Source organism: Solanum dulcamara, chromosome 7 (assembly GCF_947179165.1).
Source record: "Solanum dulcamara chromosome 7, daSolDulc1.2, whole genome shotgun sequence".
NCBI lineage: Eukaryota > Viridiplantae > Streptophyta > Magnoliopsida > Solanales > Solanaceae > Solanum > Solanum dulcamara.
In genome coordinates this window covers 15912932-15935847 of record NC_077243.1, presented here as the reverse complement: position 1 = coordinate 15935847, position 22916 = coordinate 15912932, and the positions used below count along the sequence as shown (strand labels likewise).

The 22916-nt window shown below is 36.5% G+C and overlaps 2 protein-coding genes across 3 annotated transcripts; both read right to left on the bottom strand.

The window, feature by feature from the left end:
* Positions 1–1250: 1250 nt before the first annotated feature.
* Positions 1251–4233, bottom strand: LOC129894351 (protein DEFECTIVE IN MERISTEM SILENCING 3-like). 2 transcript variants are annotated; one of them, XM_055970006.1, is made up of 5 exons: positions 4102–4233; positions 2787–2949; positions 2505–2696; positions 2023–2346; positions 1251–1906 (listed from the first exon to the last, which is right to left on the bottom strand). In XM_055970006.1, exons 4-5 carry the CDS (start codon positions 2337–2339, stop codon positions 1651–1653), a joined length of 573 nt encoding a protein of 190 aa, XP_055825981.1. In that variant the 5' UTR covers positions 2340–2346; positions 2505–2696; positions 2787–2949; positions 4102–4233; the 3' UTR covers positions 1251–1650. The 2 variants fall into 2 exon arrangements, with proteins under 2 accessions (XP_055825981.1, XP_055825982.1); XM_055970007.1 differs by lacking the exon at positions 4102–4233 and having other exon boundaries at positions 2787–4095.
* A 237-nt stretch (positions 4234–4470) lies between these two features.
* Positions 4471–19583, bottom strand: LOC129894350 (protein DEFECTIVE IN MERISTEM SILENCING 3-like). Its single transcript, XM_055970005.1, has 8 exons — positions 19450–19583; positions 12830–12967; positions 12592–12706; positions 11867–12077; positions 10454–10645; positions 10036–10356; positions 8950–9129; positions 4471–4590 (listed from the first exon to the last, which is right to left on the bottom strand). Exons 1-8 carry the CDS (start codon positions 19489–19491, stop codon positions 4575–4577), a joined length of 1215 nt encoding a protein of 404 aa, XP_055825980.1. The 5' UTR covers positions 19492–19583; the 3' UTR covers positions 4471–4574.
* Positions 19584–22916: the final 3333 nt, after the last annotated feature.

Below are 22916 nucleotides of genomic sequence, written 5' to 3'. Positions count from 1 at the left end.
ATTATATTTTGATGACTTAAGGGTTGATTTGAAATTTGTTTTCGACAAAATTTAAGATTTGAGTTCACTGTTTTATGCGTGAATTGATTTTGAAAGAAAAAATTAGTTTCGACGTCGGCTCACATGATTGACTTTTTGGACTAAATTTTGACTTAGATTTTTATATTGCAATATGAGTATCGATAGACCCGTATTCACTAATAAATCATAATTTTGATAGATTGAGATCGTTTTGAGGCTTTATTCAAAGGAAAAACAATGATATGAGGGTTTATGAATCATGACATGTTTGCTCGACATTAAGTTAGGTTATAACTTATTTTTTTTGCTGGGGTGATAACTTATTGTATAAGGCATGTTATGGATTGAGTGAAATGATGGATTTGGAGTATTACAAACATTGATTGTTGTGGTGAAATTCGAGATTGAGATTTAGATCATATATAATTTATGACTTGAAATTACATCATTAATTTTATTTTGTTTCTAACATTTATCGTATATGACTTGAAATTACTCTTTCTATTTCATATTACTTGGCTCATATACTAAATATAGTTATTTTAATTATGAAACAAATAGAATTTATTATATTTTTCCATTTCAACTCTTGGTATTAATAACTACATAAATAGTAATAGTAAAATTTAGAGATTGACAAAATACATATCTAATTAAGAGAGTGATAAAATTCACATCTAATTCAAGTTCAAAATTTCAGGATTCTGTAAATAAGGGCCAAATAATAAAAACCAAAAGGAGTAAATAAAGAGTTTCTATTATTAATTACGACAAAAAAAAAATACCTCCATCGGCTTTTGATAATTCTTCAACTATATTGAATTAAAGAATTTAAAAGAGTAGAAGACCTCTAAAAATTAATACTCCTTCTAAATCTGTCATATGATTCCATTTGAAAATCTCCAAACAATTAATATTACCTACAAGCAAATAAAAAATCATTATACTTTTCGAACGAAGGAAATAAAAATTTCCAAATTAAAAGACAAAGAACATGGTCTAAGAGAAAAAAATTATTGTCCTGCTTTGATTTTTCTTACTTTTCTATAGAAGACTCTTAATGAGCCAAAATCAAATATTTTGAGTCTTAACAGTGGACTCCTGTTATGTCATAACTATTAGAGTAAAATAGTAAATTGAGAATTTTGTCTAGAGTCTTTTAAGGAAGGACAAAAAATTCAATCACATTTCTATGAAATAATATACAAAGACAGGAGATTGATTAAAGATTGACCATGGCATGTATTTTACTTGAATTAGTAATATGTAACTATATATTACTGCAACTGTTTGCAACACGGCAAAGGACACTGAATCAGTAGTTATTCCCACTGTCACATACAAGCATATCTGAAAGGGAACCAGATGCGGCAGCTTCACTTTTCATTCTTTTCCAAATAAAGATCAATAAATGATTCCTATGACTCTATAAAAGACAACTAACTCTGCGCACCAAAACTGAGACAGAGTAGGTAGAAAGATGCAACTTAAATCATTCATTTACTTGGACGGCTATAGGTGTTGATTTGTACAGTATACTACCCTGTGTATCTTCACAGAGATATGTTCCAAAAAACGGAAGTCTACAGCGTTATTACATGTACAAGCCTCAGAAGAAGCAAACCAGCATCAACTGATATCCATGTCAGAGATGTACATTTCAGGCGAAGGTTCCAACTGATCATCAATCTGCTTTTTATACTTGAGCTTTTTGGCCAACTTCTTCTTGTACTTTGCTCCATTCCTAAGCTCTTCCTGTATCTGATCTTGCAATTGATTTTGTTCCAGCTTCAAGTCTTTGATTCTCTTCAATCTTTCTACCTTCTCAGGTGAGAGGGGCAACTGTCTTTCCAGGCAGATGACTGGAAATAGAATGCATGGTTCCCTGAAGAAAAATAAAGAGACATTAATCATTTAAGGCCCAAGGATGTCATGCAAAATCTACTCATCTTTGTGAGAAACAAATAAATGGTAGAGAAGTAGGAAAAAGAAAGTACATACTCAGATCCAACAGATGCAGATACAACTCCATTTCCTCTCATCATTCCACCATCCAAGGAAACCGCACCATCTTTAATGCAGGAACTTGCCATGTAAAGTTGCTCTCTGGACTTGTAGACTTGAAGCTTACCAAGCAGAAGATAAAATAATGTCTCTCGGAGACCATGACCTGGAGCAGTTCTAAACTGCAAATGTTCTGCAGGAAGGAATATCATATTAACCGCATAGCCCAAAAAGCCTGGGGGAGTTTCTCCGTTTGATAAAGTAGAGTGCGGAATAGCAAGTTCTCTTTGGGGATCACTGCTGACTCCTTGCATATATGGCCTGAAATAAAAAGCAAGGACCTTACACATTGTTTTTTTTTCAGAGAGCACTGACCAGACATGGCTGAAACATGATTTGTTAACTGGATCGAGAAACCTAAAATCCTAACAGTTGAAAACATTTGGTATAAAGTAAACCAGAGAAAGAAAGGCTTTCACCTTATATCCTCAAGGCATATAACCAAATATCAACCCCTGATGGATATTCCAAGCTTAGGTGCTAATATGTCATGAGCACTGGCGCAATTCACATTTCCATCCATTTGATAATTTTCAAGAGATCTGGCAGCTGCACGGGATTTGCATACTACAGCAAGCATCTGATCTTCTCCAAGATATGTTGAAAGCATGCTAAGGCAAGAAAACACACTCAATTACATCCATACTGACAAGGAAGTTGTTATACTCAGTCGTTTTAAAGAAAAGGATACCAGCACCAACCTGCTAAGCCTATGGGTCCGAACCTCTATAAGAAGTGCAACCGCACCAAGTATGTCATGAGCATATTTGAGATAAAGCTGTTCAGGTTTTGGTGATCTTAGCAGCTTGTGGATAACAGCAGCTGCATTGTCCACCTTTCCTTCAATCTTCTCCACAACCACGTCTTTATCATAGCCCAAGTCGTGAAAAGAACCAAGACCGATATAAGCGGCATCCATGAGCATTTCATGTTACAATTTCTTAAGATGCATTTAATATGTCTAAAAAGAATAATTATGCAGAGTTATTTGGTTGACTTCTTTCAACCAAATATTCCTATTCTTTGGTTGACTTCTTTCACTCACATTCACACTATGCAATTCTATAGCCAAAGAATAATTATGCAGAGTTAAATCAGAAAAAAAAAAAAACAACTTCAATTACCTCACCTCTATTAGCCATTTCAAAGGTCTACCTGTTTGCCTCATAAATGTTTAAATTTCCTTTCTGGTATTTATTGTCTTAATTCTTAGACAATTATAGACAGTTGGTGTTCAGTCCAGAAGCTAGTCTAAAAAGAAAATGTAGCCTTCTCTGTATAATCTAAAGGATAAGTTTTAGAAATTATACACATGTTGCTCTAGAAACTGACAAGAGATCACAGAAAAAGCCTTCAAATGAAGATCAAACCGGGATGATTCAGCATTTATCAGCAATCCCCTATATATTATAGGTTTCTTTTGAAAATTAGTGCAGAACTTTGATCATACGTAAAATAAAGAAGACAATGTGTAAGAACAAGAGTATCTACAATGTCGACATGCTATGAAACTTCTCTCACCAATTATCGTTTTTAAATTTCAGTCGCAAAAAAAAAAGAGAACAATATTGAAATCTTTTAAATTTCACTTTATGGAAAGTGACAGTCAGCTTAATAGATTTTTCGGTGAAATATTTCACAATGCTGCATTAACACCATATTAATTTGTAGAGACAAACTGAAAGAAAGAAAATATTGCAGAATATATAACGGATATGGAATCTCCGCAAATTGTAATCTTTAGACTTTAAGCTACAAGGTTCAAGATCATGATTTATCATTAACTTAAAGAATGAATAATTCAAAGAAGTTACCACTGTCTTTTGCATGCGTCCCTGAACTTGCAAATATAAAACATAAAGAAGAGATAATAAGAGATGGTTACATGTCAAGATATCCCTAATTAACACGTTTAGATTGGCTGAAACATGATGTGTTAACTGGATCGAGAAACCTAAAATCTTAACAATTGAAAACAGTCAGTATAAGGTAAACCAGAGAAAGAAATGCTTTTACCCTTATATCCTCAAGGCATATAACCAAATATCGACCCTTAATGGAAATTCCAAGCTTAGATGCTAATATGTCAAGAGCACTGGCGCAATTCACATTTCCATCCATTTGATAATTTGCAAGAGCAGGCAGCTGCATGGGATTTGCATACTACAGCAAGCAACTGATCTTCTCCAAGATGTGTTGAAAGCATGCTAGGGAAAGAAAACACACGTAATTACATCCATACTGCCAAGGAAGTTCTTATACACAGTCGTTTTAAAGAAAAGGATACCAGTACCTACCTGCTAAGCTTATGGGTCCGAACCTCTCCAAGAAGTGCAACCACACCAAGTATGTCATGAGCATATTTGAGATATAGCTGTTCAGGTTTTGGTGATCTGAGCAGCTTGTGGATAACAGCAGCAGCACTGTCTTCCTTTCCTTCAATCTTCTCCACAACCACTTCTTTATTATAGCCCACGTAGTGAAAAGAATCAAGACCGCGATAAGCTGCATCCATGAGCATTTTATGTTACAATTTTTTTTGACAAAGGTAACAGAGCATTTTGTGTTACAATTTGTAAGATGCATTTAATATGTCTAGAAAGAAGTTAAGATAGTCTGTTGCTAATGAGGTATGACTCTACTACAAGTAATTACAGGATCTCGAATTTCCCACACAATCATGATATCGGGGCTGACCGCTCTCCTCTTGACGGAAGTTGAGGCTGCATACATGGCGACAATAGGTCATACACTGAGAGCAAAACTTCAGAAGGTACTAGTGGTAAGTAATACATCCTGACATAAGGTACTAGTAGTGAGTAATACACGGATAACTTTACAAAAAGTAGCAGTGAGGGAGAAACATGTAGGTAGAGTATCGACTACCTTTCTTAAAACTCTGTAATAGATTCTATAAAGAGTTAAAATCATCTTGCATTTTATTCCAAAAGACTTACAACAATGCAATGGAATCTGTAAGGTCCATCGGAGTCAAAATCATATTATACATCTGTTTTGCAATTTGTGAAGGGCGTAAGATAGGCTAGGTGCTTTAACTCAACTCGTGAAGGTTCATTTCTACTTAGCAAGGATAAGGAAGCAAAGGTAGAGTCCTTTCATAAAATGTTTGTCATTACGTGCGACTATCACTATAGAAAGAAAAAATGGGAAGAATAACATTTTCAGCACATCTATACGAATAAGTCTTTATTACTATATTAGCATAAGTAGCAAACGTTGTCAATTAGGGTTTTTGCCATACATGCAAACATAATAAATAAAACCGAACAAAGATAGTTAGCATAGCGCGCATAAGACCTGAAGTGAGGCTCAAAACGTGTAGAGCACTTTGCCTTGCTAAATGTGCGGTTCAGTGTCGTCATCAAGATTCTAAGGTGTGCTTTTCCTTGTTAATGAAACTCTTATGAAGATGCGACACTAAACAATTGATATTTCACTTTATCAGAAGAGAAATTCAATTGCTTTGTTCTTATATTTGTCATTCATGCTAATAATTATTAGTCTTGGACTAAACATATATATAATTGTATCCTTTTTTTCACCCTTTGCGTCTTTTTTCACTAAAGCTCGCGTCTTATTTGTACTTTGCGCTTAAAGATCCAACGAACCTTAGAGGTTTGTTGCGCTTTTTGCTTTTGATAAAACTGAGCATAGATGGAAGTCTATCTCCAGTCGGCATCATAGTAGATCTCCACTAAAAAAGACTAAGAACACCCGAAATTTAAACACATTGCTTTGTGTCTACACTTACTTAAACCTTCTAAAACAAAAAAGAATTGACGGACTCTTCTACTCTACTCTCTTTGGGAATTGAAGCTATGCCGGCGACCCGTGCAGTTAGTTCTCTTCATTCGTGGAGCAGGCTCTCCTTTCTCTCTTCCGGACCGCAAATGTGGTTCCAGATTTGTTGCATCATGTTTGCAACAGCCTCAGGGTCGAGATGAGGAAAATGCAACCAAAACAGACCCAACCTTCGCTCCGGTTGGAGCTTCTCCTGTTCTACTCTCGAGATATCTTCAAGTCTTCGAAAAAAATCCATGGCCTCACTCTATTTGATTCGAGTTAGCTAGTTAAGGGTGAAAGGAATTTAGGAATAGCATGCAAAGTCCTTGCTAGGAATTTCGAATAACTTGCTATTCCTTAAGGTTACAGGTGAAGCTTACTTCCTGCGGTAGCCACTTGAACCTTAGCCTCTTAAGGGTTGGGTTCTAGTGGCGGGCTCTTGGGTCTCTGGACTCATCTGGAGAAAGTGGGGGCCTGGTTGTCCCCACCCCCTTTATCATGTGTGTATGTGGGAGAAGTTTGTACTAGCGTTTAGGCACTTGCCTTATGGTCCGTGGTTCGCTGTCCTCTTTCGCCGAGATGCCTTTCAAAAAGATTTTTTCCCCGCATCAAAACAAGACCCATAGATTTTAGCCAATTCGGGTGTGGATGGGAATTCCCCATTAGATTCTACAGATTCAGCATTTGCGTTTACTGTAAAAAGCTAGATTCACAAACATGTACATATACTATATACTATCACTTTGCTCTACACTCAAAACAACTCCAACTTCTTCTTTACAAACAGTCCAGATGATATACAAAGGACATGTTATCCAGATCTACCTAAATTGCATCCTCAATCTACTAGTAGTCTTCCTTTGGTACCCTTGACATATATTCCACTCATTTCTCCAATATTCTCTCTCCTAATTTTTTACCAGTATTACTAGGAGATTTAACATTATGGCAAAAACATCGCGACTAAATGACTATTTAATACCTGAACTACTAAATTTCCAATTTTTCCATGTCTCCTCTTGGAACAAATTACTTCAGCAGAAGTTTACATAAATTAGATCTTTCTTTTAAAAGTAAGTTCTGCAAAAGATCCTTCCCAAGCTCCTCATTTGACTTGCCTAACCAATGTCCACAGTTTCAGATATTGCCACTTGAGGACTCCAAATACAAGGAAGCAAATATGTCAATACCAAACCTACGTGGAAGTCTGGAAGAAGAAGATCTGTACTTGTCATCCCTGATCCAGATTTTAATGTTGGGTGGGAAGACATTGCTAACAAGATAGGCAGATTCATAAATGCCGCTCTACCATCGACAATCAATTCAAGATTGATCAACAAAGACATCCCCTATTCAGAGGCTGTTAGGAGCAGTAAATGGGGAAATATGGAATTTATTAGCAACTCCAAAGAAAAAGGAACTGGTCTGTCGAAGGAAAGAGCCATTCACATTGATGAATCTTTTGACCCATCTCAGAACGAAGTTCTGAACAGATGTGAGGTCTGCAGTTTCCACGAAAACTCTCTGAGTTAGCCACACTTTAAGATATTAGGAAGTGGTTCTATAGCCTCTGGAAACAAGCTCATGGATTAAATATCTATGAGATGGGTAACCACAGTTTCCTTTTAGAATTTGCTTCCAAAGCAGATGAAGAGCAGGTCTTACATGGTGAATGGAAATGGAAGAAATCTCGAATTCAACTCCAATGGTGGTCACCAACAATTGGAGCCATCGAGCAGGACAGGAAACCGAGCTTCGGGTTAAGTTTGTAGGACTACCGTAACATTTGTGGTCGCAAAAGACCTTCAGATCTGTTGGAGATCATAGTGGGGGATGCATGGAGACGGAGGAGGAAACACAACTCCGGGATGATCTCAAATGAGCGAGGGTCAAAATAAAAGGAGACGGCAATGACATTCCGAAGATAGTGACAATAGAGAATGGTGGATTTTCTTCACGATACCAAGCATGGATGGAACCGACCAGCAACTTACTCCATTGGAGCAGAATACAGAGGTCCCCCTTTGGACCAGCAGGTATCGAGAATGATATTTGCAGATTAAAGGAAGATTGTGTGCAGTGACAATATGCCAAAAACCACTATGGAACTCCTTAACATTTGAAAGGGGATTGGCAAAAGGAATGGAGAGGAGCACTGGTGGCAAATCATTCCAGCCTGCATTTGATGGGTAGCCTGAAAAAAAAGGAATTCAGGACTCTTTGAAGAGTCAAGCAATCCATCCACTAAACTAGGATGAACTGTCTGTCTCTTCTTTTTTTGGTGTAAACATGATCTTTTGGAGGATACAGGGGATCTCATAGAACTGACAGGCAAAGTGCAATAAAGAAAGCTGTTAGTCCTCTGTTTTAGCCCCTCCTTTGGCTCCTTTTTATGGAGTTTGTAATTACTCTCCAGAAACATACCTGGTGTTGACTTTTAATATATATACAAGTTATTACCTTTTTCAAAAAAAGCTAATATGTAGACGCCAAAACTTTACTTGTTATTTAAATATTCCAGTACAAACTTGAAGCAAATGTGTTCTCTCTCACCTGTAATGAGATTAGAATATGAACATCTTCAGTTGAGAAAGGACAGTTTTACTGCATCCTAGAAAAACCCATTTCGTCCCTTTCTCATGAAATTGTTAGCCAAAATTACCTATGTTTTAGCATCTCACTTCCTATATCTACATCTTTAGACTTCTCAAAGAAAACATCTATAACTTGCATACTAAAGCAAGCACAAGCTTAAAAGTTCCCAGGGAAAAAAATAGCATATCTATCCATGCAGAGTGCTCTGCTAGCATGATAAAATGTAAGCATAGTGTGCAGTTATTAAATGACATCGTCAATCAATTAATGCAGGATGTAAGAACAATGAGGATCAAGTAAAAAATGCTCAAGCTTTTGCCTAAACCAACTCAGAGATGACTTAATTTATATCTGCTTTGCATCAACAACACTAAATAAAAAATCAATGACTAGCATGCATAGTCTAACTAGACACACTCAAGTAATTAGCCCTGAAACATAGGATGAGCAAGAAACTTGACAAACTCTTGTTTCTTTATTTCAAAGTCGTTCTTTGCATGGTCCAGCAATGATTGCTCTCTCTGTAAATCTTCCACAAATCTTACCCTTTTCCACTTCAGCTCCTTCATCCGTCTCTGAGTGTCAAAATAGTTTTCAGGTAGATTCGAGCTTCCAGAACTCTTTGGAAATTTGATCTCTACTTCCCTTTATAAAAAATGTGCAAGAGAAAGAAAGAATCCAAATGATTAAGTGATGTAATACAAACAAACAACAACAACATATCCAGTGTAATCCCACAAGTGGGGTCTGGGGAGGGTGTTGTGTACACGGCCTTACCCCTACCTTGGGAAGGTAGAGAGGATAATGATTCAGTGAAGCAATCAACAAGAAAAATAAAAAATGCTGCAAATTCAAATACATCTAATATATAAACATACAAACTCAAATACATATGATATATAAACATAGGAATAGGATTAAAAACAACTCCTAGGAGACAGTGAGATTAAGATATAAATAATTGACAGAAGTCATTCAGGTAAATCTAAAATGTGTTGTATACTCGGAACGTGATAAATCCAGAAAACTCCTCCCCCAGAAAATTATATTATAGATTATCTTTCCAGATTAACTTCTATAATGTGTTGATCACTCTTTTCTTCTCCCCCCTCCCAATCCTCCCCCCACCCCCACCCCCACCCCCCTCTTTTAGAATAATTCATTAAATATGCCAATGGTTTGTTAATCATTTTGAAATGAAAATGCAATACAAACAAATGTAACAAAGATTACCTGCAGAAGATTTACTGTAGATGTACTGAAAGAAATGGAAGAACATGCTTTCATACACCATTCTATACAGATTGACAGAGGAAGTTCGTGAAAGGTCGAACTACTGAACTCCACAAAGGTCAAGCAACATGGTCACAAAATAACACCAGCTTCCCAGTTAAGGCGCACAGTTAGAGATCAAGTATATTACTTGATACTCAAAAAGGAACAAGTTAATAGGCAATCAATTCTTTGAAGTATCTTAACAAACAAGTTGAACTATGAAAGAAGAAAACTTATGAATATAATAATCACACTATTTAAGACAAGCCTCTTTACCTTTCGCCTAGGGAAAATACACCATGACTCTTTATGATCCCACCGTCCAATGATATGGCTCCATCAGCTATAAGAGGTAGTGCCTGCAGCATGTCTGCCCTTGTTTTGTATACTTGCAACCGAGAGAAGAGTCTATAGAAGAGGGTCTCTCTCAGGCCATGACCAGTGCTTGTAACACAATATAAGTTTGCAGTGTCAATATTGATCATATTGACAGCAAAACCAAGAAAACCAGGAGGAGTTTCCTCATTGAGGCATCTTGGCTTCTTTATGGCAAGCCTCCTCTGAGGGTCATCGGCAATAAATTCACCAGTGTATGGTCTAAAATGATAACCAAAAAAGGAAAAAGAAAAGAAAGTAAAGAAGTGCTAAGGAATATGAGATGCATTTACAAGAAGAGATCATCATAACCTCAAACCTTAAGTTCTCAAGACAGATTACAAGATATCGGTCATCCAAAGGTCTCCCAATTGAAGCTCCAACTCCATGAAGACCAAAACTTTTATTTATACGACATTCCTTATCATATGCTTCCAGTGCTTTAAGTCCATCATGCGTCTTGCAAACAACTGCTAACATGGTTTCTAGCCCAAGATAATCTGAGAGAGTCCTGGATTTCAGACATTAAGATACAAATGTCAGTCATTATACAGTGAACTTCCATTTTCTTTTGATAAGTACAGTGAACTTTCATTATCTGCCTACTTCTTGGCAAAGATATGGCACTTGGGCCAAACTCAACCCCAAAATATATCTCATGAGAGGAAGATTGCCCAAGCCTATATATGCAAACCACACATTCATTCCCCAACTAATGTGGGACTCTAACCTACTCAAAGACCCCCTTCACGCTCAGGCTCAACTGGAGTGTGGACCCCGAGCCCAAACAGGGATGTAAAGATATACACTTGGGCATCACTCAACTCCAAAAGTAGCTCTTGAGGGGAAGATTGCCCAGGTCTATATAAGCATTCCACCACTCCATTCCCCAACCAATGTGGGACTTTAACCCACTCTCACACCCCTTTCATGCCCATACCCAATTGGAACATGGACCGAAAGCCCAAACAGGGACTGACCTGGCACTGATATCATGTAAAGATATGACACTTGGGCCAAACTCAATCCCAAAAGCTAGCTCATGAGGGGAGGATTGCCAAAGTCCATATACGCAAACCACACGTCTATTCCCCAACCAACATGGGACTTTAACCTACTCTAACATTCTTTAAACGCCATGCTTCTTTCATCTTCTATCTCAAAATGCAAAGAACTATTCATATTCTAACTCCTACGTCATGACAAGACCTAACTTTAACCAAAGAGATGTTCATTTTCATACACAAAAGAATCTCCACATGCTAAGGGGTTATTCCCAGGTCAATTGTACAAAGTAAAGGTCCAAAAGTATTAACAACAACAACAACATACCCAGTGAGAGGATGAAAAGCATAATAAAAATATTATTATTTATGATAATAATAATAATAGTATACTTAGTACGAACACCAAGCCTATCATGTAAGAAAGCGAGTCTACCAACTAACCTTCTACCCTAATTTGCAACCTCCAAACCCTAATCACTCTAAGTATACCTGTGACAAATTCAAAGACCAGAATATATCAAACTTTTTGACTTAAGTCTTCACCTTCATGAAGCCACATATTATCATCTTGATTGGGACAGAGTGAACAAGTGCTATAATCTCTTGAACATGGCTGTAGAGAACTAGCATAGAAAGTGGACTCTTAGAAAGCTTATTTCTTTTTTCTTCTTTATTAATTTTTTGTAGAAAAAGCCAGCAATTACTGGATGCTAGGTGAAACTAACCTGCTGAGATTATCATCATCAACTTTCCCAAGCAAAGCAACAATTCCTATCACGTCCTTCATAAACGGAATATGAGTTCCATTATGAGTTTGCAGCTGGCATCTGTTCCATCTTAACATTTGTTCAATGGTCTCCAACTCATTCCACCCATTAGAAGATTCCTTATTTTCAGAACCAGTTCCACTTGCTGAATAAATCTTGCCTAGAGCAACTACAATACCCCACAAGCACAAGACATTAAAATTGAGAAACAGTGAAAAGGATTATGCAAAAAGGTTACTGTAGTTATTTTGTTCTTTTAGTAACCTAGAATATAATGCTCTTATTCTGTCTTTATGGGAAGGAAACAATCAAACATTGTAAGATTTTTATATCAATGGACGTCTTTCACATTTCAAGTAAATATGGTCGTGATTACCTGTAGCGCAAAATATCAGCCATCAGCTTGTTTGAGTGAGCTTAATATATTGTTCATGGGTTTAATGTTGTGTATTGCCTATTTATAAGCACTCCCGTGTAGACTATAGCATTCACTTTAACTCTTTTCTTTCTCTTTTTTTTCAAAATGGTCTTTACAATGTTTTATTGTTTCCTTCCCATAAAGACAGAATAAGAGCATTATATTCTAGGTTACTGAAAGAACAAAATAACTACAGTAACCTTTTAAAATTTTGCACATGCAATCTACAGCACACCTAATTAATTTGAAAAGAAGGAAACAATACCTTGTATATCCAAAATTGAACCATCCAACCTGTTCTTCTGACCCTCTAAGAATTTGATATTATCTTCATGGTGTTTAATTTTAAGACCAATCTCCTTCATTGCATCCTCAAGTTTCTGCAGTAATTAAATGATGCAGTCGTGAATATCTATACCTATCATCAAGAATATAGTGTCTATTGCATCCATGAATGACAAAATAAAATAAACTAGGCAGATATCTTTCATAATCTTAACCACCTTGGAATTGAAAATAACAGCCTCAGCAGTTCCATTTTGCATTATGTCACGATTACCAGCAAAAGTAAAGGTATTAATCTGACCTCCTTGATTGAGCGATGGATCATGCATAAGTAGTACCTTAGGGCTGATTGGTAGCTGGAAAAGGAGCGTAAAAGTAAACATCAGTTTGTTAGAGTTGCTTATTAAGAAACAATTCAACAAGTGTCTATTATAAGGTACTAGAATCTACAGTGTAACAAGTAATACTAACGCACAAATCATACTTGCCATTTTTTTTAATCTTTGTTTCATTTAGGAGGAACATAAACTATACTTTCCTTCTGAAAATACATAATGAAGGTTGAACATTCATATTTCCGCAACAGCATGCCAAAGTTTCTTCGGGCAATAAACTACATAGATGGAAAGAGGCCAAGCTGAGGCTGAGGTTTTAATCGAACAGCCCTCATTTTTAGTAAATTTAGAACGTGCGACCAACTATTGGGCAATGGAAAACAAACTTGACAATTTCAGGTACTAGTTCAAATACAGGCATCAACATTAACTAATGGAAGTGCTTTGAAGCCAAGTCCCTTAAGTTTGTAGATATAAAATAAAAATTGGTAAAGGGGAGCCGCAAAGGGATTGATATTATTGTGTTCAGAAATAAAAAACTACTCACAAGTGCATTCTCAAACTGTTTGAAGGGCACGGGCAACATAAATATAAAGTGAAAAATGAAATAATAGTAGGACTTCCTTGTAAGGTTGCTAATTGTACATTTCTCCAGCATCAAGTATCAATATACTTATCCTTTACCGATCAAAAAATAATAGTAGGACTCTCAGGTTTTCCACAGTCAATTGGCATACAGATGAATACCAGCAGACCAGCATCTGCCACCAAGACCTACCTAGTAACATCCAGGCAAGTCAGCTAAACCCTTAGCCAACCTCACCAACGCAACATATCTTGCAAACAAGAGGACTCTCCCATATCCAAAGTGTGAGCAGTTAAATGGTAATAAAACTAAATAAAATAAGGCAGGGACTAAATAGTAATCTCAGTTCTTGAAAATAGTCCTAATTTATTTCTCAACCACAAGATAAACCCCATTTTACATGCCATTTTATAAGTAACCTCGTTTTACTTGCCATTACTAGACTTGACGAATCCTACTACATAAGAACTATATTAAGGGCCTTCAATCATGTAATCAGATCCAAAGTTAAAAAGAGCATGTTTGCTCCCATAAATCAAGCTGATTTGCTAGAAACTTGACAATGTTTTGCCTGTTAGTTATATCCATGTAGCTCCCTTCTAATGAGTGTCTCAAAAGAACACAACTATCATGTCATCAAGCCTCTAGTAGTTGTTGAAAATTAATGCACAAGTAAAAATTAACTTGCAGCTTTGTCAAAGGTACACAACAACATACCCAGTGTAATCCCACAAGTGGGGTCTTGGGATGGTAGAGTGTACCCAGACCTTACCCTACCTCATAGAGATAGAGAGGTCGTTTCCGGTAGACCCTCTGCTTACTTTGTCAAGGTAACAGAATAATAAAAATTAAATATAATATTCAGGTATGGTGATAAAACCAAAAACATTTAGGAGTCTTTAACTTTTTTGTAAGTAGACACACAAATTCCTTTGTTTGTTTCTCCTTATTTCAGCTGGCATATCTTCTCAAAACAAGTTGGTGGGTAATCTTTATTCAACTCGGCAGCCTCATTAATTCCACCAGATATTTCTTGTTAATTGGTAAAGAGTAACTTTTATAGATACATCAACAAAAAGAGAATGAAAAGGTTAAAACTTGCAATTGAAAGAGGAAACTATAAAAAGTATGTAATGAGCTAGCAAAATCAACAGTAACTCCACAATCATTTAAATCTAATTCCACCAGATGTGATATGATAGGGGATGTCATTATCTAAATTGGGGCTTTGTTGTGGTGTCAGGAGCACGTAACACAACCATTAGCAAGTCATGCATTGTTTTGACAAAATGGGTGCCACAAGCAGATTCTTTGAGGAAGTGTGATGTGAAGAATTAAATTAGGTTGTATTATGAAGATTTGTTACATCAAACACAAAGGATTTGCATGAAGGCCGAATCTGCCTATAAATTGACACCATCTTGAGTGAAACTACATTAAGATGTAGGTTTTAGAGTTAGGTTCAGTGTTGGGGCTTGGGTGAAATAATTTAGTTAAACAGGTCTCATAACTTACACTTGAGTAAAATACTCTCCAAGTGAAAATTCTACCATTGTGACCCTAACCTCTCCAGAATAACTGATATGGCCATGGCCGCCGGCAGCAAGCCACCACCAGTGGCTGGTCTGCACATTACAGCTCCCTCTACAACGACGAACTACATTGCAGCCCTACACAATACCACTAACCAAGAGAAAACCGAACTTATTATGCTTAAACCTATCACATATTTACATGGAGAACCCCCCATCCCATGGACTAAGAAAGATTTTGATAGGTTGTGTATCTGGCAAAACCTTCTATATGCACTAGTGGCAAAATTTTCATATGGCAGACCTGTTTGATACTCATTGAAAAAGAATGTGCCAACACAATTGGAGATCAAAGGAGCAGGCAATATTGGCTATCTTGAAGAAAGGCATGTTTTGATTAGATTATCATTATTGGAAGACTATGCTGACTTAATGTCATAAGCATGAGAGTTACATATTCGAAATTGATATTTTCCAATAAGATTCTTGGAGTAGCATCTGTGGTTTAATCCTGAGGAAGAGACCACGATTGCTATAGCATGGATATCATTCCCAGGCCTCCTACAAACTTGTTTGATAAAGAATCCATGTTCTCAATGGCTAAAGTTGTGCAGGAACCACTTGTGATTGACAAGGCTACTGTTCGAATTAGAAGAGGAATAGGAATAATATAGAATTCTACTTGGATAAGGATTGTAATGTAGTGTCTATAAATATGGCTAAGTGAAATAATGTAAATAACAATTCAATAATATTTTTGTCCTATATTTCTCACAGTGTTGGAGCACTGGTGAGAAACATATGGTTTAAGAAAATTAGGTCAAAACAATTGTCGTGAGTCAAATTCCAGCGACTTTCTAGGGCTGTTTTGCGTCAACGTCGCATCCGTCAGTGTTGTGTGAAAACCAACTCCACAACAGGGTCCCCCAGCCTCTTGCGACCATAACCCACAAAATTCCAACGGCAGAAAACTTCCTACATGCCCCATGCCCAATTGGACGCAATCTTCTCCAGTGAGATCAACACCAAACCCGGGCACGTGAACCTCCTTCTGACACTTTTTCAAAAATAGTATCATGTACATCATTCCAGCGAAATGAGCAGTCACTGACAAATTCCAGTGACTACTCGCAACGAACTCTGTTTTTTTTTGGTGTTGCGCAAAATCCAACACCACCACAAAGTCAGCAACCTCCGGCGACCAAAGCTCAACCAGTATCGATGGTCGCAAATACCTCACGCAAGGCTAGATCATGGATTCCAGCAACCGCATAGTACCACGCACCGATGCGTGAGCCTCGCGACTTTCTTGTTCAATATCGACTCGTGATTTCGAGGCGATCCATATATGTTATACCAAATTTCGAGCACTTTTCGGTGACTACTGCACTATTTTCAACCGATCTAAGTTTTCCAACAGTGTTTTCTCTTTGTTTCAATTTCACTTTTACCAAAGGATATACTCAAACACTTGGGCTGGATTACAGTGATAATTTCTCTCCCATTGCTAAAATAGCATATGCCTGCCTTTTTCTACCTATGGTTGTCGTTCTCTATTGGCCCTCTTCATCAGTTGGACATTAAGAATACTTTACTCCAAGGTGATCGTGAGGAAGAAGTCTATATGGAGAAACCACATGGTTTTGTTACCCAAGGGGAGTCTATTATCTTTGTATATCGATTGTGCAGGTCAATCTATGGTCTGAAACAGTTTTCTCGAGCTTGATTTGGGAAATTTAGCAAGTAATGTAGGAGTTTGGCATGACTCGTAATGAAGTTGATCACTCTTGTTTTATCGATATTTTGCATCTAACCTATGTATTCATTTGGTGGTTTAAGTTGACGTTATCATTATCACCGTCAATGATCAGCATGGTATCACTAATTTGAAGTATAGTCTCTCTCAGCATTTCCAGACTAAAGACCTTGGTAGACTAGGTATTGCTATTTCGCAACGCAAGTATGCCTTGGCCATTCTTAAGGAGACAAGAATGATGGGATGTAGACCCATTGACACTCATATGGATCCCAATGCTAAACTCCTGCCAAGACAGAGGCAGCTACTCAGCGATCCTGGAAAGTATAGATAGATAGTAGGAAAGTTGAATTACGGTGACTAGACCTGACATCTCTTTTCCTGTGAGTTTCGCAAGATAGTTGACTTTGCCAGTAGTAGTCATTGGGATGCAGTTGTTTGTAATTTGCAATATATAAAGTAATCTCCAGGTAAAGGACTACTCTTCGATGAACTAGGTCATAAGCATATCATTGGATATACAAACGTTGATTGAGCAGGATCACCCTCGGATAGGCATTTTACATTTGAATATTGTGTTTTAGTGATGTTAGAATATAAATAGGAACAAGAATAGTATACACAATTCCACTTAGAATAGAAATAGGAATAGTATATAGAATCCTACCTGAAAAGGGATTATAATTTAGTGTCCTAGTTGGAAAAGGAGTCTAATGTAGTGTCTATAAATAAGGGTCTCAATGTAATAATATAGAGACACAATTCAATAATATTCTTCTCCTATATTTCTCACATGGTATCAAAGCTTCTACGATCCTGGTAGAGAATCAAAGGGCTTCTGCTGCTGGCGGGCGGCTATGACCCATATATGTCGCCCGTCTGGCTAATGACTATGTTAACAAAAGTAGGACCAATGATATATGCATGAACCCCAAATTCAGGAGAAGAAAACTCAGTCAAACATGTCACTATGCATCAATTTCCGACGACTTTCTAGGACTGTTTTGGTCAACCCGTATCCGTCAGTGTTTGTGTAGTGTGCTATCTTTTCGATGACTATTTTTTCATATTCGATTTGCGTAGCACCGTGCATCTTTTCGATGACTACTTTTTCATATCTAATATGTGTAGCACCGTGCCATCCTTTCGATGACTACTTTCTCATATCTAATTTGCGTAGCATCGTGTCATCCTTTCGGTGACTACTTTCTTATATTTAATTTGCGTAGCACCATGACATCCTTCCGGTGACTACTTTCTCATATATGATTTGTGCAGCACTGTGCCATATTTTCGGTGACTACTTTCTTATATCTAATTTGTGTAGCACCGCGCCATCCTTTCAGTGACTACTTTTTCATATCTAATTTGTGTATCACTGTGACATTCTTCTGGTGACTACTTTATCATATCTGATTTCTGTAGCACTGTGCCATCTTTCCGATAACTACTTTCTCATATCAGATTTGTGTAGCACCGTGCATCTTTGGATGACTACTTTCTCATATCTAAGTTACGTAGCACCGTGCGTCTTTTTGATAGCTCCTTAGATCTGATTTGCATAACTCCGTTTGTTTTTCCAGTGACAGTGATACTCTCTCTTTTGTGGCTAAAATAACATATGTTCACCTAAATCCATTTTTTTATGAGAAGACTAAGCACATTGAGATTGAATGTCAATTTTGTGAAGTCGAGTGATCAAATTGCAAATTCATCAAACCCCTCACCGGTCCTCATATTAATTACATTTACAGCAAGCTAGGTACATATGACTTGTATGAACCAGCTTGAGGGGTAGTGTTGGAATATGAATAGGAACAAGAATAGTATATACAATCCTACTTAGATAGGAATAGTATATAGAATCCTACTTGAAAAGGGATTATAATTTAGTGTCCTAGTTGGAAAAGGAGTCTAATGTAGTGTCTACAAATAGGGCGTCAATGTAATAATGTAGAGACACAATTCAATAATATTCTTCTCCTATATTTCTCACAAGTAGGAGGTAATTTGGTATCCTAGAAGAGTAAGAAGCAGAGTATGATTGTTCAATCTAGTGTAGAAGTAGAATATCGAGCAATGGTTTTAGCAACTTGTGAGCTAGCCTAAATTAAACAGTTGCTAAGAGAACTAAAATTTGGAGAAATCGATCAAATGGAACTTGAGGGTCGATATACCCCTGGCGAGAAAGGAACTGGTGGATTTTATGAGAGACTTTTCCTTTAAAGAAAAAGCATTTCACGATTTCACCTCACTCGCCTGCTCTTGCTATGTAAAATTTCCATTTCCAAAAGATCCTAACATCCTCCTTCCTACGTAATCATGATCTACATTGATATACAGTTGGATATCATAAAAATTTCTAACTAGAACCCTAGATTCCCTGATACCTTAAACTAGCAGCCAAAGGAACATCGAAGTTGACGAAGAATTGTATCAGCATAGATGCATGACGTCTTTATCGGTGCCCTTTAGCATTAATTAAGTGTTTTTTATAGTTTATATCTCTTATCCTGAAACTCAATTGACAGAATGAGCATTTTCAATTAAGTAGGAAAGTCATTTAATTCACTAAACAATCGAAGGTAAAACGGGGGGGGGGGGGGAGAGGGAAAGGGAGAACCTGCACCTTCTTATTGTCTATCGACATTCTCCGTTGGCCGCCGTCCATCTTTGAATCGCCGGAGATTCCGAGAAGAGTGAGACTGGCGCCGTTAAGGCCAGGGGAAGAGTGGAGAACAACAACGAGCGTGAGTTCTGACAGCAAAGTGATTTGGTGTGAAGGCATTTTGGCATTTATTTGGTGCATAAAATACTAGCTCTCACTCTACACGTGTACAAATTTTTCAATTTTTTTGCTAGTATATTTTGAAGAAAAAATTTCATAAATATATAATAAAGTAATTTAGATTGCACCAAATATAGTCAAATTTTTATTTATATAAAATAGTCCTAAATTAGCGATACAAGCAAAGAAAAATATTTTTAATAAAATGACATATATAAAAATGATATACAATATATTTATATATAATGTATCGATATTGTATAAATAGTGTATATTCGTGCATAGATGATGTGTGTATATATATATATATATATATTAGAGATTTATCTATATCCACATATATTGTTGATATAATAAAGTATATATGTAGACTATTTTTTTTTAATTCTAAACAACTCAAATCTCCTCTAAACAGTCTCGAATTTTTAATATGCATTCTTTTTGATGTTTCAATTCTTTTAATATATTATTCACTCAAAACGATTTTATACTTGCGGTAAATCTAGCTCGTTGATAATCAATTCACGTACATTTTATTGAGAGACAACCTTTGTTTTAAGAAGCTAGTTATCGCTAAATAAGCAAAAACTATCATTGTCTTTATATGCTTTGTGTTGCACCATCAGAGGTGAGTTCCATGAAACAACTCATTTGCAAACTTTTTACTGTTACAAAATTGATCTAAGGAATCTTTTACAGGATGAGAAAAAAATACAAATTTGGAATAGTTAAAAGAATTACGTGAAAGAGAAAAAGAGGTGGAGACCAAGGATTAATAAGAGGGAAAAGAACTTATACCCAAAAAGGGAAAAGTATTTATCCTTAAATGCCTTATTACTTTCACATCTTCTTTTTATTTTAAAATGACATAAATTTATTTTAAAATTCGCACGCTGACATCAGCGTCTACCCTATATGATACCGATAGGATATCAATATACCGATAAAGTATCATAAAAGATTAAGCTCGGTCCTATGTGATACCGATATGATATCATCAATATATCGATGAAGTATCACAAAGAATATATTTTTTTACTAATTTAGAGTTTAATAAATAAAATTGTGACTTTAATAATTTTCTCTTAATTGTTTCATTTTATTTCTTAAAAAAAAAGAAGTTTAATCCTATATGATATCAATAGGGTATCAATATACCGACAGAGTAAGAACAACAACAACAACACACCCAGTGAAATTCCACAAGTGGGGTGTGGAGAGGGTAAGATGTACGCAGACCTTACCACTACCTCATGGAGATAGACATGTTGTTTCCGAAAAAGCCCCGGTTCAAAAGTCATTATCTTGGTAAGAGAGAAAAACAAATAATATATATACCATAATGGCAAAAAAATGATGCAAATTTGACAAGACAAGAACAATAACGATAGCAAAGTAATGTGATAATCAAACGCAATAACAACACAACTATAAAGGCACGCCTAGAGCTACGACCCCCTTAAACCGACACACAACAAGACATCATTCTATCCCAACTAACCTTCTACCCTAATCCACGACCTCCGCTCATTTTTATCTAAGGTCATATCCTCGGTAATATGGAGTAGTGACATAACTTATCTAATCACCTCTCTCCAGTTCTTTTTTGGTCTACCCCTACCCCTCCACATAACCCCCCACTCCAACTGCTCGCAACTCCTAACTGGGGGTCGACACCTCTCCTCTGCACATGCCCAAACCATATCAGTCTCGCTTCTATCATCTTGTATGTCACAGATGTCACTCCCACCTTCTCCCGAATAACCTCATTCCTAATCTTATCATTCCTAGTATGTCCACACATCTATCTCAACATCCTCATCTCCGCAACATGCATCTTTTGAACATGAAAATTCTTTACTGGCTAGCACTCCACTCCATATAACAACGCTGGTCTAACCACCATTCTGTAGAACATACCTTTAAGTCTAGGTGGTACTTTTTTATCACACAAAATTTCAAAGGCAAACCTCAATTTCATCCACACTGCCCCAATGCGGTGCGTGACATCATCATTGATGTCCCCACTACTCTGGATGATGGATCCAAGATATTTAAAGCTTTCTGTCTTGGGAATAGGTTGAGTGGCAAGCCTCACTTCCGTGCCCTCTTCATCCATCGTAGCACTAAATTTGCACTCAAAGTATTCTGTTTTGGTCCTGCTCAATCTGAACCCTTTGGACTCCAGCGTTTGTCTCCAAACCTCCAACCTATCATTAACTCTGTCTCGAGTCTCATCAATCAAAATTATGTCGTACGCAAATAGCATACACCATGGAACCTCCTCCTGAATAGACCGTGTCAGCTGATCCATCACCAAGGCAAAAAGAAAAGGACTCAGCACAGATCCCTGATGTAGTTCCATCTCAATAGAAAAATGCTTTGAGTCACCTCCCACCGTCCTAACTAGAGTCTTCGCTCCAGCATACATGTCTTTTATCGCCCTAATATACACCATGGGGACTCCTTTAGCCTCCAGACACCTCTAGAGAACATCCCTCAGAACTTTGTCATAAGTTTTTTTCAAGGTCAATGAACACCATATGGAGATCCCCTTTTCTTTCTTTAAATTTCTTCACCAGTCTCCGCATAAGATTGATTGCTTCAATAGTCGATCGTCCGGCATGATATCAATATACTGATGGAGTATCACGAAGGATTAATTCATAGCAATGATACTGACGTTATGCATGAAATAAGAAACGAAAAAGTCGAATAAAAGGATAAATAACTGGTAAATTGTTTCACAATTAGATTTATTTTATGTAGTTTTTCATGAACTCTAGTTGAGCCAAATTTGGTTTGTACAATGATCGAATAGTCATTTTGAGTAGTAAATTAATATTTTGATTAGAGAAATGATTGAATGGAAATTCCTTTTAATTTTCTCCTTTTTTTAATTTTGAGGTGGCAAAATAGCAAATCATGATCCGTCTAATTTGCTCATACATATTTGAATTGATTATTGATTTGTTATTTATCAGTTCATCTATTTCAGTCCATTAAAATTTTGGACCTATATCTACTCTAGACTAATTCATGAAAAAAAATTCAAAATATTTTTTATTTAAAATGTAATATATAATCATAATTGCAAGAAAATATTATTTTTTAAGGCATTGAAAATTATTAAAAAAACAATAAAGCAACTAAAATTTAATTAGAGTTGAGTTAATTGAGTCATGACCCCCGATTCTAATTAGAGTTGGGTGAATTGAAAATTATATAAAAAAGATAAAGCAACTAAAATAAACTTTGGGAAAACTAGACAAAACATCATTAGGTCAAAATTTGTTATCTAAAATAAC